Source organism: Diabrotica virgifera, chromosome 9 (genome assembly GCF_917563875.1).
Source record: "Diabrotica virgifera virgifera chromosome 9, PGI_DIABVI_V3a".
Classification (NCBI taxonomy): Eukaryota; Metazoa; Arthropoda; class Insecta; order Coleoptera; family Chrysomelidae; genus Diabrotica; species Diabrotica virgifera.
The window spans coordinates 201,807,900-201,824,666 of NC_065451.1; the positions used below are offsets into that span (position 1 = coordinate 201,807,900).

The 16,767-nt window shown below is 33.8% G+C and overlaps 1 protein-coding gene across 1 annotated transcript in view; it reads right to left on the minus strand.

Moving 5' to 3' along the window:
- The window catches only part of LOC114334088 (zinc finger protein OZF), a 30,640-nt gene continuing 13,873 nt past the window's right edge, over window positions 1–16,767 (minus strand). Inside the window, exon 2 of the mRNA XM_028284104.2 lies at window positions 1–1,240. Coding sequence (XP_028139905.1) covers window positions 207–1,240 — 1,034 coding nt within the window. The 3' untranslated portion in view covers window positions 1–206. The remainder of the gene's footprint in view (window positions 1,241–16,767) is intronic.

Sequence of the window (16,767 nt, forward strand, 5' to 3'; positions counted from 1 at the left end):
TATGGAAACATCGATATTATGTTCACATTAACATTGACTAGGACATAATAAAAGGGGTTTACAAACGTGAAAATGGGATTGAATAATAACAACAAATACTGTGATTAATTTCCAACTAGATCATCCACCGTCACAGATTATCCAGTATATTCAAAGTAGTGTCACAAAAGCAATCTGGTTAGTCACTTGAAACATATGTAGCTTTGTTAGATGATAATCAACGTCGGTGCTGGCTTTTTCCCGCAGTGCGATCGCTGGTGTACTTTTAAATTAGAACCCCTTTGAAATCGCTTAGAACACAATCCGCATTTCAAAGGTTTCTCCTCTTCGTGACTCTCCATGTGTATTAACAAATTATCCTTTCCTGAAACGGTTTCGGAACAAATCTTACATTTTAACTCTTTGACGTGAATTAGCGTATGTTTCCGCAAATTACCTCTTTGGGTGTATTGCTTGGGACAATAATCGCAAGTGAAAAGTTTTTCCCTAGTGTGCAATCTAACGTGAGTTCTTAAACAATTCTTACTAGAAAATCCTTTATAACATATTTCGCATTGATGAGGTATTTTTCCTGAGTGAATTTGCGAATGTGTTTTTAAACTGCTGATATTTATGAAACGTTTGTCGCAAACTCTGCATTGATAAGGTTTTTCTCCAGTATGCGACCGCATATGGGTGTCCAAATGGCTTGCCAAAGAAAACTGCTTGGAACAAAATTTGCAACTGAGCGATTTTTCTCCAGAGTGAAACAGCATATGGCTGTTGTTAGTCGCTTGTGAAAATTGTTTGGAGCAAATATGACAACTGTATGGTTTCTCACCCGTGTGCATTCTGATATGGTTTTTTAAATGGCATGCTTGTAGAAACTTCTTGGAACACAGTTTGCACTGGAAAGGCCTTTCCCCAGTATGCAAACGCATGTGGATTTTTAAAGCGCTTTTATGATGAAATCCCTTTGTGCAAATTTCGCATCTATAAGGTCGCTCTCCTGTGTGCGATCGCGTATGGACTTGCAAATGAGAATTTGATACGAATCGCTTGAAGCAAAGCTTGCATTGGAAATCATTTTCTCCATTGTGATATTTCATATGATTACGTAAAAGCCTGGGATCTGAAAATTGCTTGCAACAAATGTCACATCCATAGGAAGTTCCTACACTTAAATTTTGGTTACTGTGTTGTATATCCTCATTGTTTAATAAGCCGCATGAATCATTTTGTATATCCGCATTCAGGAAACCTAAAAAGAAATTGTATATTAATTTACATTAGCAGTATAAGCAACCATATGAAAAATTTACTATTTTTACTGGGAATTAACCACTCTAATGGCATATAAAACAACATAATGCTATTCTACACCCCACCAGATTGAAAACAATGGGAACCTTCTCTGGTTACACCTCCGAGGCTTCTACAATATGCAAGCCATACGGATGCAGAGACTAAGGAAGATGAGGGAATTCTACAATTTACAATTCACGTCCCATCTGCTCAGCGCGGTAAAGTTCCAACGAGAATGGTTCCCTTCGTACTCCAATCAGAGTAAATGTAAATCAAAAATGAATAACCATTTTCAATTTCGTTGCAAAACGAAAATACAGCCGAACCATAGTCTAGTCCAATCAGAGAGTGCAGCAAGCACCTCTACCGGTTTCGAAACTTATTAGTCTCTCATCAGGAGGCACATATGCTGCTCTCCCTGATCCAACCAAAACAAACCCCGCGTGCAGTCCCGAATTGCAACGAACGAAATGAAATAGATGCCCTAGCGGCAACTGCTACAACAAGACTAAGTTTTCACTCTAATGGCATATAAAACAACATAATGCTATTCTACACCCCACCAGAATGAAAACAATGGGAACCTTCTCTGATTACACCTCCGAGGCTTCTACAATATGCAAGCCATACGGATGCTGAGACTAAGGAAGATGAGGGAATTCTACAATTTACAATTCACGTCCCATCTGCTCAGCGCGGTAAAGTTCCAACGAGAATGGTTCCCTTCGTACTCCAATCAGAGTTAATGTAAATCAAAAATGAATAACCATTTTCAATTTTTAATTAACTTAACAATTTTCAAGTTAACTTGTGGTTAAGAGATAACCAAAGGTTACCCCAAAATATGCGTTTAAGTTTCAGGTCAACGGCGAAGTTGTGGTTAACTGACAGAATTTTTAACCAGAGGTTGGAGTGGGTTACCCTTATGGGTATACCCAGAAGGGTAACAATTATAAAACTGAAACGCATATTTTGGGGTAAGGGAGCGTTCAAGTATTACGTAACGCAGCTTGGGGGGAGGGGGGTTCGAACAACGCGTTACGTAACATTGTTTTTTAACTTATGTAAATAAAAAAGACTACGGAATCAAAATCTCCCAACTTTGCAACTTTCGTTTATATTTTACGGGGAACCCCTAGATTGTATTATATTGCCCCTTATGATCCGCTCATGTTCCGGCCCTTCTACAACTACAATAGGATAATATAGTATCTATTCAAGTGAAAAATCTTCAAATTTGTCCCCAGATCAAGAACAGTAACAGATGTTTGCAATAATTGACGTTTTTGGAGAATAAAAGCTGAAAAGATACAGTTACAGATGGGATTCAGACCAAAGAAATTTTAAGAGAGATTCATAAATCGTTTGTCTACTCGTTTTCTGAAGTCCATATGCAGTCTAGTTTTCTCAGTGTTCTGCAGTATTCATTAGTGTTTTAAATACGTAATACAGAGAAACGTATGTATTGCTCTTGTCAGTGTTGTTAAAGTGAATTAATTCATACTTTAATTAATTAAATGTCGTTTTATCATTACTGCAAAAAGTCTAAAAAGTTTTTATTATACCGCAAATGCGGTTAAATTATTTAAAAATGTCTTTAAATAAAAAGCATTAAATACCAAACCCACTATATTGATACGTAGTTTAGAAAATTGATAGATATTTTAAAAAATAATACCCTTATTTTAAGGTGTGATTCCTGAATTATTAATTTCAAAGTTTTATGTGAAATATCTTGACGAAAATTATACATAATTTCAAAATTTCACTTGAATTATTCATAATAGACCCTACATAATACACATTTTTGAGATGAGATTGTCAAGCAGCTTCTAAAAACAAAAATATACAGGGTGTTTAATTAAAATTAAAGATAATGGACTATGCTAGACTTGAGTGAATCACCCTGTATATTCAAATTTATATTTAAATAGTCCATAGTTGAATTTAAAAGTTGACGTATCCTAGCGTTTTTATAATTTTCTAAAATAATGACACATGACACAAGCAATTTTATTCCATAAGTAGTTTCCATACATTATAATTTTAAATAATCACCCTGTATTATTCATAAAGACCATGAAATCAGATTGTTAAGCAGCTTTTAAAAATATAAAACTATACAGGGTGTTCCTTTAAAAATAAAGCTTATGGACGGTAGGCTTGCGTGAATCACCCTGTACATTTAAATTTATGTTTAAAAAGCACACATTTTCATATATAAAAATCTACGGGTCTCAGCGTTTTTTAAAATTGTTTTAAACAAGGACATAAATAATTTTATTCCATAAGTGCCTTCTTATATACAGGGTGTCCCATACTCATTTAGCCACGTTATATCTCTTAAACGAATAGAGATTTTCGAATGGGACAAAAAGTGGTCTATTCTACTTGTAATATGACGTAGAAAAAATCATCCCCTAAATATTCATCCCTTAGTTACAACCCTTAACTTAAATTTTTTTAATAGCACCCTGTATATTTTTTATAGTTTTGGATGTGGTCTTGTATCGTCTATTCAACACATTTTTGAAAATAAAATCGGTTCGTAAATAACCAAGAAAATATCAGTTTAGTTTTGTTAATTATGTGTCCGAGACTAATTTATCCAGGCTATATTTCTTAAACGAATAGAGATTCTCGAATGGGACAAAAACTGATCTATTACATAATTGTAATACACTTTAGTATGGCGCAGAAAAAAATTTATCCTCTAAATATTCATCCCTTAGTTACAACCCCTAACTTTATTTTTTTTTAAATAGCACCCTGTAAGTTAGGGATGAATTTTTTCTACGCCATATGAAAGTCTATTACAAATGGAATTGATCAGTTTTTGTCCCATCCGAAAATCTCTATTCGTTTAAGAAATATAGCCTAGATAAATTAGTCTGGGACACACAATTAACAAAAATAAACTGATAGTTTCTTGGTTATTTACGAACCGATTTTATTTTCAAAAAATGTGTTGAATAGACAATAAAAGACCACGGCCCTGATTCTAATTCATTTCGACAGTCGCAATTTCATTTCGACACCGCCATGACAGATTCATTTCGATATTAGTTACAACTGGGGATATTAACCTTATCATGTTGAGACTGCTCAGAATTTGGGTTGGCGCTTCGGTTTATTGGAATTTGTTGATAGTCTGGGAAAATTATCGAAAAAATGCCATTTTTGGGAAAAATTATTTACCAGCTATTTTATTGCTAAAATCGAATCTTAAGATTGCATATATTAGTAATATGGGGTATGACAAGTCCGCAGAAAGTGTGTTATTTTATTTATAAACAAATTAGCACTCCTAAATCTTCTTTTTTTTTCAATTAGTGGTCTGTAACTCCTAAAATTTTTCCTTTGAGCCAAAAACATTCAAATAAAAATTCACCGTAATTTAGTTCTGCACAAAGTTATTTTTTTTTTCGATTTCCTTCAACAAAAATTTTACTCAGAAAATCCGAGTTTTCCCAAAAAATCTGCAATTTTCAATTAAAATTTTAGGGAAGTACCTAATTATTTATCAATAATTAAATAATTGATGACATGAAAGATTTATTATAGTAGATTATACAGAGGGGCTAAATTATGGAATAAATTCATTTCTTTAAAACGGACGATTTTGGAGCAAAATCCCAAAAGAGGTCGATTTTTATTTTTAAATTACAATTTTTTGGCATATATTTCATACTAGTGACGTCATCTATCTGAGCGTGATGACGTAATCGATAATTTTGTTAATGGGAATAGGGGTCGTGTGGTAGGTCATTTGAAAGGGCGTTCAATTCTCTATTCAGTAATATAAACATTAATATCATTAAGTATTTATACAGGGTTGCCAAAAAAAAATTTTGAATTAAATTAATTGGCGCAAAAAGAAGAATGTATGTAATTTATTTAACTCAAAATACATTGTACTGCTGTCAGAAAATAGAAAAAAAGGTTTATTTCACAAATAAACATTTCTTTTCGCTTAAATTAAATCACAAACAGCCTCCCTCCTACCTATTGGCAGTTTGAACATTTAATTTAAGCTAAAAGCAATGTTTATTTGCAAAATAAACATTTTTTTCTATTTTCTGACAGCAATAGAATGTATTTTGAGTTAAATAAATTACATGCATTCTTCTTTCTTGCGTCAATTAATTTAATTCAAAAATTTTTTTGGCCTCCCTGGATAAATAATGATATTAATGTTTATAATACTGAATAGAGAATTGAACGCCTTTGTAAATGAGCTACAACACGAACCCCTATTCCTATTTAAAAAAATAATCGATTAATTCATCACGCTCGGATGGATGACGTCACTAGTTTGAAATATATGCCAAGAAATTTAATTTAAAAATAAAAATCGACCTGTTTCGGGATTTTTCTCTAAAATCGTCCATTTTAGAGAAAATGAATTTATTCCATAATTTAGCCCCTCTCTGTATATCAGGAGAACGGCGACAATCTAACCAATAGTTTAGCAATAATTAAAATGTTAATTAAAAAATTTCGGTCGAAATAATAACCAGCAAGGTTATGATACACCAGAATAACTATGATTTTCGTATAAAAAAGCACTATACCTATTCAACGTACCTTACAGGATTGAAATTGGACCATTTGAGCGGTCTCAGGAATGTTATAAAGAAACAATTTTTTGGCTTATAAACAAATAGAACCCCTCAGAAAATATTAGATTAAATTAAATTAAGTTAACGCTGTTGAAAAGGGCACGGCTTCTGTGTCCTTTTCGAAGAAAAACAAATATAATTGCGAGGACTGATTCCAGGTATAACCGGTCAAATTTGACCGGCATTTGCGACAGTTATAAACAACAGGATTTTAATCTTTGAACCATTAGATATCTTTTAATTCCGGTCCTCTTTGTACATACAAATTTTCATATCTTCAAGACACTCATAACAAAAAAGATTTATGTCACTGTCACCAAATTATTTAATTATTGATAAATAATTACTTCCCTCAAATTTTAGTTTAAAATTAAAGATTTTGTTTGGAAAACCCGAATTTTCCGAGGAAAATTTCCGTCGAAGGAAATTGGAATAAATTATCAATGTGCAGAATTAAATTACTGTCGATTTTTATGTGAGTGTTTTGGTTCAAAGTTAAAATTTTCGGAGTTATAGAGCAATAATAAAAAAAAAGATTTCGGAGCGCTAATTTGTTTATAAAAAAATAGCACACTTTCTGTGGACTTTGCACAGCTATATTACTAATATAGGAAATCTTAAGATTTGATTTCAGCATGTCCAGCAATAAAATAGCTGGTAATTAATTTTCCTTGTTTTTTACTAATTTTCCCAGATTATTACCTTACATCTTTCATTGAGTTGATGATTCATGTTGTGTACATTCTCAATTATTATATTTCTAATTTAATACTATTCTATCTAATTCCTCAAAACAAGCAAATTTCAATTAAACCCAGCTATATTATAATACCTTTTGCTTTAGTTTTCCTTGCAAGAAATAAACAAAACACATCTAAACTAAACCTAACCTCGCTTTTGGCCATTCATTCATCTCCGTGTCAAATAATTTCGACAGTCGAAATTATAATATCAACACCCTTTTGTAAGTCGCTATTAATTTCGATGGACAAAAAACAACCGATGGACAAAACGTATTGTCGAGTGGAGGCCACGAGAAGAAGCACTACGGAGCAGAGGACGACCACCAACCAGATGGGCTGACGATCTGAAACGTATTGTCGGCAACTGGATGCAAGCCGCACAAAACAGAGAAAGATGGAAAGAGCTGAGGGAGACCTATGTCCAGCAGTGGACGCGTACGGGTTGATGATGATGATGATGATTAATTTCGATAGTCGCTATTTCATGACGTCACTTCGTTAGTTCAACTAAAATCCACAAGGCTCGCACAATCGCATTTCAACCTTCGCCATATTGAAAGCGACTTGTTTTTGGTCGAAATTTGATTTAGAATCAGGGCCCACATTGAAAACTATAAAAAAATATACAGGGTGCTATTAAAAAAATTAAAGTTAGGGGTTGCAACTAAGGGATGAATATTTAGGGGATGATTTTTTTGTACGCCATATTAAAGTGTATTACAAGTATAATATGTCAGTTTTTGTCCCATTCGAAAATCTCTATTCGTTTAAGAGATATAGCGTGGGTAAATTAGTCTGGGACACCCTGTATACAGAGTGTTTCAGAAAAAGGTAACACGATCTCTAGGATAGGTGAAAAATTGAAAAATAATTGGGGTTTGCTTACTAATTCATTTTTGTAACGGCATGCTTTTTCACGAAACAGGGCGTTGAAGAACAAAAAGTTTTACACATTTTTTCACTATTTTTCCGAAACTACTGGCAACATCGTATATTATTCGTTATACAAAAATTTTTACTAAGCAAAATAAAATGTTGAAATAATAAATATGTTATTTTATTTTAAGCTTTTATTAAAAAAGATAGAATAGAAAAATGCATGAGAAGAACAATAAAGGATGAAGCCAAAAATGTATGCGAGGATGGGGCCAAGTAGGGAAAATGTAAATGTAAAATTAGTAATAAAAGATTATTATTGTAAGTTTTGGACATAATATGTCATGTCATGGGACATGAAATTACGATTAGCAGGGATAACCAGACACATGAACTGAATAGAAGAATCGTTCTTGGGTGGGCAGCATTTGGGAAAAAAATGGATGAGAGCGGCGCAGGATAGACGAGAGGAGTAGGCCTATGTTCAGCAGTGGACATTTGAGGCTGGATTTTGATTGTAAGTTTTTATTATTACCTCAAATGAGATTAAAATAATAACAAAGTTCTTTTACAGAGTTTCCGGTACTTTTCGCAACCTCGTTTTCCATTTAGTTTCAAATGGTCACTTGGGTGTTACGTAACGTTGAGGTAGGGGGAAGGGGTACAGAAAAACGTTACGGTGCGTTACATGGGGGGGAGGGGGGTCAAAAATCTTCAAAAATTGCGTTACGTAATACTTGAATGCTCCCTAACCTCTGGTTATCTTTTAAACACAAGTTAACTTTACTTTGTGAAACCGGCCGTAACATAGTTTTCTTTCATCGGTGGCCTTTTATTTATAACAAAATTCTATTTAATGTCAGTCACATTACACACTACGCATGCGTTTCACAACAATTATGTTAAGATTTAACTATCGGTGTAAAACAAGGATCAATGGAAAAATTGTATAATTTTACTACATATATTTTCGTTATTATTCTTGAAATAATTTTCGAAGTAAATCTCGGTCATGTAAAACGGCTCTAACGCATTACAGTTGGAAGTGACAGAAAAAAATGTACCTCTGTGATTATTATACATCGAATTTAGAAAATTATGTATTCCTTGACGGGTATTTGCATATTAAAACGACATATAAATAGATAACCAATCAATAATGGAATGAAGATAATTTGACACAAAAGTAATCGATTCTAACAGTATTTTGACAATATCATATGATAAAATGACAATTGTAATTTCTAGGTTAGTATTTTTGAGCGAAGTTAATATAAATATTTTAGGTCATTGGTATATTTGGACATTGTAGAGTGAAATTTTATTTTATATTTATTTATTTTTACATATTTTACAGATTAATATTCTGACAAATATTTGTATAAATATTGATGTTTATCATCATCATCAGTAGCTCGACAACCCTTTTTGGGTCCTGGCTTGTTCTGGGATTTTCCGCCGTTCTGTTCTGTTCCTTGCTTTGTTCTTCCAGTGGGTAATCTCAAGTGTTTTCAGATCTTGTTCCACTTGTTCCATACATCTAAGTTTGGTTCTTCCCTTTGACCTTCTCCCTACTGGTGTTTGCTTCATTATGTGTTTTATTGTTTCGGTCTCCAACATTCGTTCAACATGGCCCATCCAGCACAGATGTCCGATCTTTATGGATGTTATGACGTCGGGTTCGTTGTATGCTGCGTATAGTTCAAAATTATATCTTCTGCGCCATACGTCATTTTCTTTCACCCCCTTATATATGTGTCTAAGGATTTTTCGTTCAAACGTACCTAATAAGTTCTCATCGCTTGTCGTCAGTGTCCATGTCTCTGATCCATATGTAAGGACCGGTTTTATCAGGGTTTTGTATTTGGTTTTTCTCGTGATGTTGTTAGATCTTAGATGTTTAATGAGTCCATTATATGTTTTATTAGCAATATGTATTCTTCTCTTAACCTCTTCGCTGACATTGTTATCTGCGGTAACTAGTGAACCTAGATATGTAAAATTTTTTACGCTTTCGATGTTATAGTCTCCTATTGTCAGATTCTGTAGGTTTCTTTGGCCTGTCGATTTGCTGGCCTTCATGTATTTGGTTTTTATTTCATTAATATTTAGGTTTTGTGCCGCTCTTTCTATAGCATCAACATCATCTGCAAATGCCAATATTTGTACACTTTTTGTTATTATTGTTCCTCTGGTGTTGACTTTTGACTCTCTAATTATTTTCTCTAATGTGATGTTGAATAGAATACAGGATAGGACATCTCCCTGTCGTAGGCCCGTTCTAACATGGATTGTATCTGTTAGTGCGTTTTGAATTCGAACCCTGCTTTGTACTTTAAGCGTTTCTTTTACTATTTCAATGAGATGAGTTGGAATATTAAACTCTTTCAGGGCGTTGATCAGAAATTCTCGATGGATACTATCATAGGCACTCTTAAAGTCAATGAAGAGATGATGTGTTTCTATATTAAATTCACTAGTCTTTTCCAAGATTTGTCTCAAAACGAAGATCTGATCTATTGTGGACTTCTGCCTGCAGAAACCACATTGATATCCCCCAACTATTTGTTCCGCATATGGTCTCAATCGCTCAGACACAATATTTGACAGTATTTTATATGCCACAGTCAGTAGCGTTATTGCCCGGTAGTTGTTACATTGAAGCTGATCTCCCTTTTTATGTAGTGGAATGATTACTCCGGTATTCCAGTCTTGTGGCAGTTGTTTATTATTCCATATGTTCACTATAAGTTCTGTATCGCATTCAATAGGGAGTCTCCGCCTTCTTTTATTAATTCTGCGCTAATGTTGTCCAATCCAGGTGACTTGTTGTTTTTAAGTCTGGTAACTGCTTCTTGCATTTCAGCTTCTGAAGGGGGGATTGTTTCTCTGGTATCCGTTTGATCCAGTATAATTTCATCGTATAGTGGATCTTCGTTTTGTTCAAACTTCTCTTTGAAGAATTCAGTCCATCTTTGCAGTATTTCACTCTGTTGAGTTACTATATCTCCTTCTTTGTCTCTGCACATCATTGTTCTTGGTTTAAATTCTTTTCTGCTTTTGTTAAGTTTTTGGTAGAATTTTCTGGTTTCTGTTGGTTTATTTAATTCTTCAATTTCTTGGAGTTCTTTTTCTATATGTTCTCTTTTCTGCGGTGTATTTTCTTCTCTTCCTTCCTTAGCATTCTATATTCCTCCTCTGCCTGTCTTGTTCTATGTTGTTGTTGTAGTCGTTGATATGCATTATTTTTTCTTTTTGTTATGTTACGACACTCTTCATCGAACCACTTCCCTTCAGTTGGTTTGACCTTTTTTTGTAGACCCAAGGTCTCTTTGGCAGCGTCTTGTAGGATGTTTTTATACGCTTCTCATTCTCTGTTTATATCCTCGTGCTTTTGTCTGTTTTCTAGCCTTCCTTTTATATATTCTTTGTATTTCTTCCTTTTGCTGTTGTCTGCTAAGTTTTTTATTTCATATTTTTCAATTTTGGATCCATTTTCTTTTTTAATGTTTGAGATTCTGGCTCTTATTCTACTTTCCACTAGGTAGTGATCTGAGTCTGCATTTGCCCCTCGTCTGCTGCATACGTTTATTACGTCTGAGTGATGTCTAGAGGGTTTGGTACTAACGATCACTTACAAACCATCAGAACACTGGTAGAAAAAACCACAGAATATAATGTACCCTTACATATGGCATTTATTGACTTTCACAAGGCTTTCGATAGTATTGAAACCTGGTCCTTTTTGTCAGCCCTCAGGGATGCTCGAATAGACTCACGGTACACTACACTCATTAAAAACATTTATGAACAGGCCACATTCCACATCAAAATCAATGAAGACCAAAAAACCGAAAAAATACGCCTTGGTAAAGGTATTAGACAAGGTGATACTATTTCACCAAAACTTTTTACCTTAGCATTGGAAAATGTATTCAAACAGCTCGACTGGGAGGAAAAAGGTCTAAACATTGATGGTGTACGTTTGAGTCATTTGAGGTTTGCGGACGACATAGTATTATTCAGTACAGATATCAAGGAACTGGAGCAAATGATGAAGGAACTAAACCAACAGTCAAATAAAATAGGTCTTAAAATGAATCTTCAGAAAACAAAAATAATGAGTAATGTACAAACTAATCTTGTTATTGACAACGTCAGTCTTGAAAATGTAGACCACTATATATATCTTGGACATACCATCAAAATCGGCAAAGAAAACCAAATAGCTGAAATAAAAAGACGCATACAATTGTCTTGGGTAGCTTTCGGCAAGTTAAGCTTTATCTTGAAGAATAGAGATATACCAATGTGTCTAAAACGTAGAGTTTATGACAAATGTATCTTGCCTGTAACTACATATGGACTGGAGACCATGGCCTTTACAAAGAAAACCTTAGAGCAGCTCAGTACAACTCAAAGAGCGATGGAGAGGGCCATGCTAGGGATTAGTTTGAGAATAGAAGAGACTAACAAACTGGAGACCAAGAGAGAACAGGCGAGGAGTAGGCAGACCGCAGAAGAGGTGGGCAGATGATATCAAACAAGTCGCGTTCAAACAGTGGATGAGAATTGCCAAGAGTAGAAATCGATGGAAGCAAATGGAAGAGGCCTATGTCCAGCAGTGGACGAACACAGGCTGAAGAAGATGTCTAGAGTCAATAATAACATGATCAATCATGTTTACTGTAACCCCATCTGGAGATCTCCACGTTCCCTTATGAATATTTTTTCGCTGAAAGCATGTGCTGGCAATGACCATGTTAAGGGAAGTTGCTAGATTTATTAGTCTGATGCCATTGTCCTTGGATATTTCATGGAGGCTGTGCTTACCTATCGTTGGTAGGTATTGTGGCTCTTTTCCTATTTTTGCGTTGAGATCACCATAAATAATTTTGATGTCAATCTTTGGGCATGAATGGTATGCAGCTTCTAGGTCTTCATAGAATTTTTCTTTGACATCGTCTTCTTTTTCCTCTGTAGGGGCATGCACATTTAAAATGCTATAGTTACAAAAAGTTCCCCTTAGTTGGGGAATTGATGTTTATATAAATATAAATATTCTGACAACTGTCAGATTGAACTAAGATGTCATGTAATGATTTGTGATTTGTCATGTAATTATTTGTCCCATGCCAACTCAAAATTTCTACTAAATCAAAGAAGAAAAAGAAGATTGTGAATTGATAGACAGTTGCCCCCTTAGACAAGGAAAGAGAGGTTGCCCCTAGCGTGAAATTTTTTTTATCTTGTCATGTTTGTCCCACACCAACCAAAATTACTAGTTAACTAAAGAAAAGAAGAAGAAGAAACAAATTGTAAAATGTACTAACCAATGAACTGTCAATACGGATGGAATGGCCATGTCCCATTCAAATAGTGAAGCAAGATTGACACCAACATACAAGAGAGAGGTCCTAGAGAGAGACAGACAAGGTAGTGGAGAATTTGACAGGCCGTGTAATTTGAGTTGCCTATATAAATGGACCCGATTGAATCAGTATTTACAGTTCCTTGAATATTTTAACTTGGCTAAGGCCTAATGCTGATTGGCAGTACATATTTCAAAATTTAACCACTTTTTTGTATTTAGGGGATAAATAGAGTACACAGTGCCATACTTGGTGTTTAGATACTTTTCAGAATTGTTATTTGTATTTATCAAAACAAATACCGACTTTCCTAAAGTATTTGGGAGTTAATAATTTTAAAACCATATTAAATTAGTGACTGTTTTATACAAAGTGAAGAAGTCCTTGATTATGTTTTAATGTTACTTTTATATTTAGACTTTTATATTTCCCCGATTTAAGTTGATATAGGCAACTCAAATTACACGGCTTGTCAAAGTTTCCACCACCTTGTCTGTCTCTCTCTAGGACCTCTCTCTTGTATCGTGGCTACATTAGTTGTCTTTGTGCCTATTCCATCCGTATTGACAGTTCATTGGTACTAATTCCAAATTGTAAGTGAATAAGGGATTTTTCCCTTGTTCCGAGACGATGAGCTGGCCAAATACCCAAGTAGGTGGAGGCCAATAAACTGAAGAAGAAGAAGAAGAATGATTTGTGACAATGGCTGCGTTCACCAGAAATAATCTGTTTAAGTTTCAACTGAACAGCTGTGTTTCAGCGCTTTAAAACTACGTTCAGTCTGGTAAATGGTATTTTTTCTGTTTGACACTTTCATAGTTGGTTTTGTTTTATGTTCTCGCATGTTTTATGAATTATGAACTTAACCTAAAACGAGATTCGTTGTTTTTGTTTATTTTTATATCGTGCTATCGTTCAACGAGAACTTGGACGTGTCTTACACAAATTTCATTAAAAAATAGACAATATAATACTACCTTTATTGTTGTTTGATAATGAAATGAACAAGAAATAATTTTTAGTGCTGCTGGCTGTGCTGAACTTTGAAATAATAATTGTCACGAGAAATATGAATTATGTTGAAAATATTGTTCCCCAATACACAGATTTACAATTTCGTGAGCGTATACAATAATTATGTATCAAGTTTCAATTACTTTATAATTAAAACCATTGTAAAAGTAAATATTTTCAAATCAGCGCGCCATTACAATATATTTCTTCAACACGTTCAATATTAAAGCGATACAAATGCTACGTTGAATAAAATGGCGACCGCTTCGTCAACACGTTGAAGTTTAGGCTAAATCGACATGACGTTCACCGGAAAAATCTCAAACAGTTTCAAAGCGCTCACATAGCGCACTGGTCTGGTGAACGCACCCATTCTTAAAATCCTATATGACGTCAAAATTAATGAGGCACTGAAAAAAGGTAGGAATCAACTGTACCTGATACAATTTTACTATTTTTAAGTAAATAATGAACAAAACTCACCTCGTATGTCACACCAATTTGGACGCATTTTCTGGGTTTATTTTTGCCATGCATAAAACTCGTTGCATTGTAACCAAACCACTTGGGGGTAAAATTCTGTCCTGTACTAGATTTCTTCATTTTTTTATAGTTCCTTCTTTCACGTTGATATTGTGAAATTATGTTTCTTATTTTTCTTTCAACTTCTACCCAGTCGGTGTCAAACAATTGGGCAATTTCCATGTAGGAATTCATTTTCTTCATTCTATTTTTATAGTTGGCATCCTTGGGGTACCCTTGGGGTATAGTGAGAAGTCATAGAGGGGCAAACAGCAGCTACGATCACCACCTTGTGCTAATTAAATATAAACAAAAAATTACCGCCAAGGAAACAGAGAAAGGTGAAAAAAAGATCAAATACGCTTCAGATATATTGGCCTCTAATGAGGAAAAGAGAGCAAGATATGAAACAAAAATAAAGAACATAATTGAACGATGTAATCAAGGAAATGAAAATTCAGAATTTTTATTTACTCAGTAAATGCAGAATTCTAAAAACCAAGAAGAGGATATTGTAAGTGAGGTATTTGAAAAACAAAAGAGAATGAACAACTTAATCATTCATAATCTAGGTTAATCTGTGGATAAAAGAAATGCTGCTTCTGATGATTTGGCTACTGTGACCTCAATTTTCAAGGATATTACTCAAGAGGATATTAAAGTTGTCAAAGCTGTTAGATTTGGTAAGAAAAACAAAAATGGTGCTCGTTCCCTAAAAATTGTACTAACAAATTCTTTTGATGTAATGAATATTTTAAAAAATAAGATTCACGTTGCCAAAGCAAAAAAGATATTTATAAATTCTGATCTACTCCCCAGCAACTCAACAAACTCAATAAAGTTAAAAAGGACCTCAAAAAACGCCAAGAACAAGGTGAGAAAGATTTATTTATAAGATATGTTAAAGGTATACCTGAAATTTGCAAAAATGATAATTCCACACAAAAAACTAGACACAACGAAACATATAAGCTCACCCTCTTTATTAATTTATTATCAAAATGTTGGTGGATTAAGAACTAAACTAAAGTCTCCGGAAATTGCCATAGCTCAATGTAATTATCATATAATCATTTTGGTGGAAACTTGGTTAACTTGTGATTATATCGAAGCAGAATTAGGACTTATTGGTTATAATGTGTTTAGAAATGATCGCAATCCTTTTCTACAAGAAAAACTAGGGGTGGAGGTGTGTTGATTGCTGTTAAAAATGACATAAGTGCGCAGAAAGTGATAATCCCTGATTGTGAAGTAGAACAAATTTTTGTATCACTGAAAATTAATAATAAGTGCATAGTTATGGGTGGAGTTTATATCCCTCCTGCATCCGACCTAAATGTATACATGTTACATTGCAGTTCAGTTGAATATGTTATGGAGAAGTGTGGAAACTTGGTACTGTGTGATGATTATAATTTACCAAATGCTTCCTGGAGTAATGACAACTTTGGATTAAATGTTGAATGTCCTGATGACTCTCCTGCTGTGTATTTGGCAAATTCTTTTGGTTATTTTAACATGTTTCCTACCTACAATAAACACTTTACCTAACAGTCGTAATATCTTTCTAGATTTAGTATTTACAAATTTAAACAATGTTGATGTAGTTATTCCACTTGATTCGCTATTTGATAATAGTATCCATCATTCGCCTATGGTTGTAGAATTAACTGGTTTTGAAAAGCATTATCAACTGAACTAAGAGGAATTTTATTATGATTTTAAAAATGCAAATTATGTCGGATTGAATGATTACTTCGCAAGTATTAATTGGGACTTACTTTTATCAGATGATGTGAATTACAGCTTAGCAGTATTTTATGATTTTATGTATACAGGTTTTGACTTATTTGTTCCGATCAAAAAATTTAAAACAAGTTCGTTTCCGATTTGGTTTAATGGTAAATTAAGGAAGTTGATATATTTAAAAAAGAAAATACATAAGCAGTACAAATTATTTGGTAGAAGGGATGAATATTTAAGATTTTCTCAGTTAAGAAATGAATGTAAACAAGTCTCCTCTCAATCTTATAGTAACTATTTGAATAATATTGAGAATGGGATTCTATCTAATCCTCGACATTTTTGGAAGTATATCAATAATAAACGTAAAAGTTATAATCTGCCATCTAATGTGTTCTACGGTGATAGTACAGGTGATAATGCTCAAGACGTAGTTAATTTATTTAGTAAGTTTTTCTCAACTACATATTCTAACTCTAAAGTTAATCAGATCCCAATGTTTAACTATCAGCAGAGTGTAAATGTGAATAATTATAGTATTGAGCTCTCAGACATAATTGACAGTGTTTTAAAGATGCCTTGGAAATTATC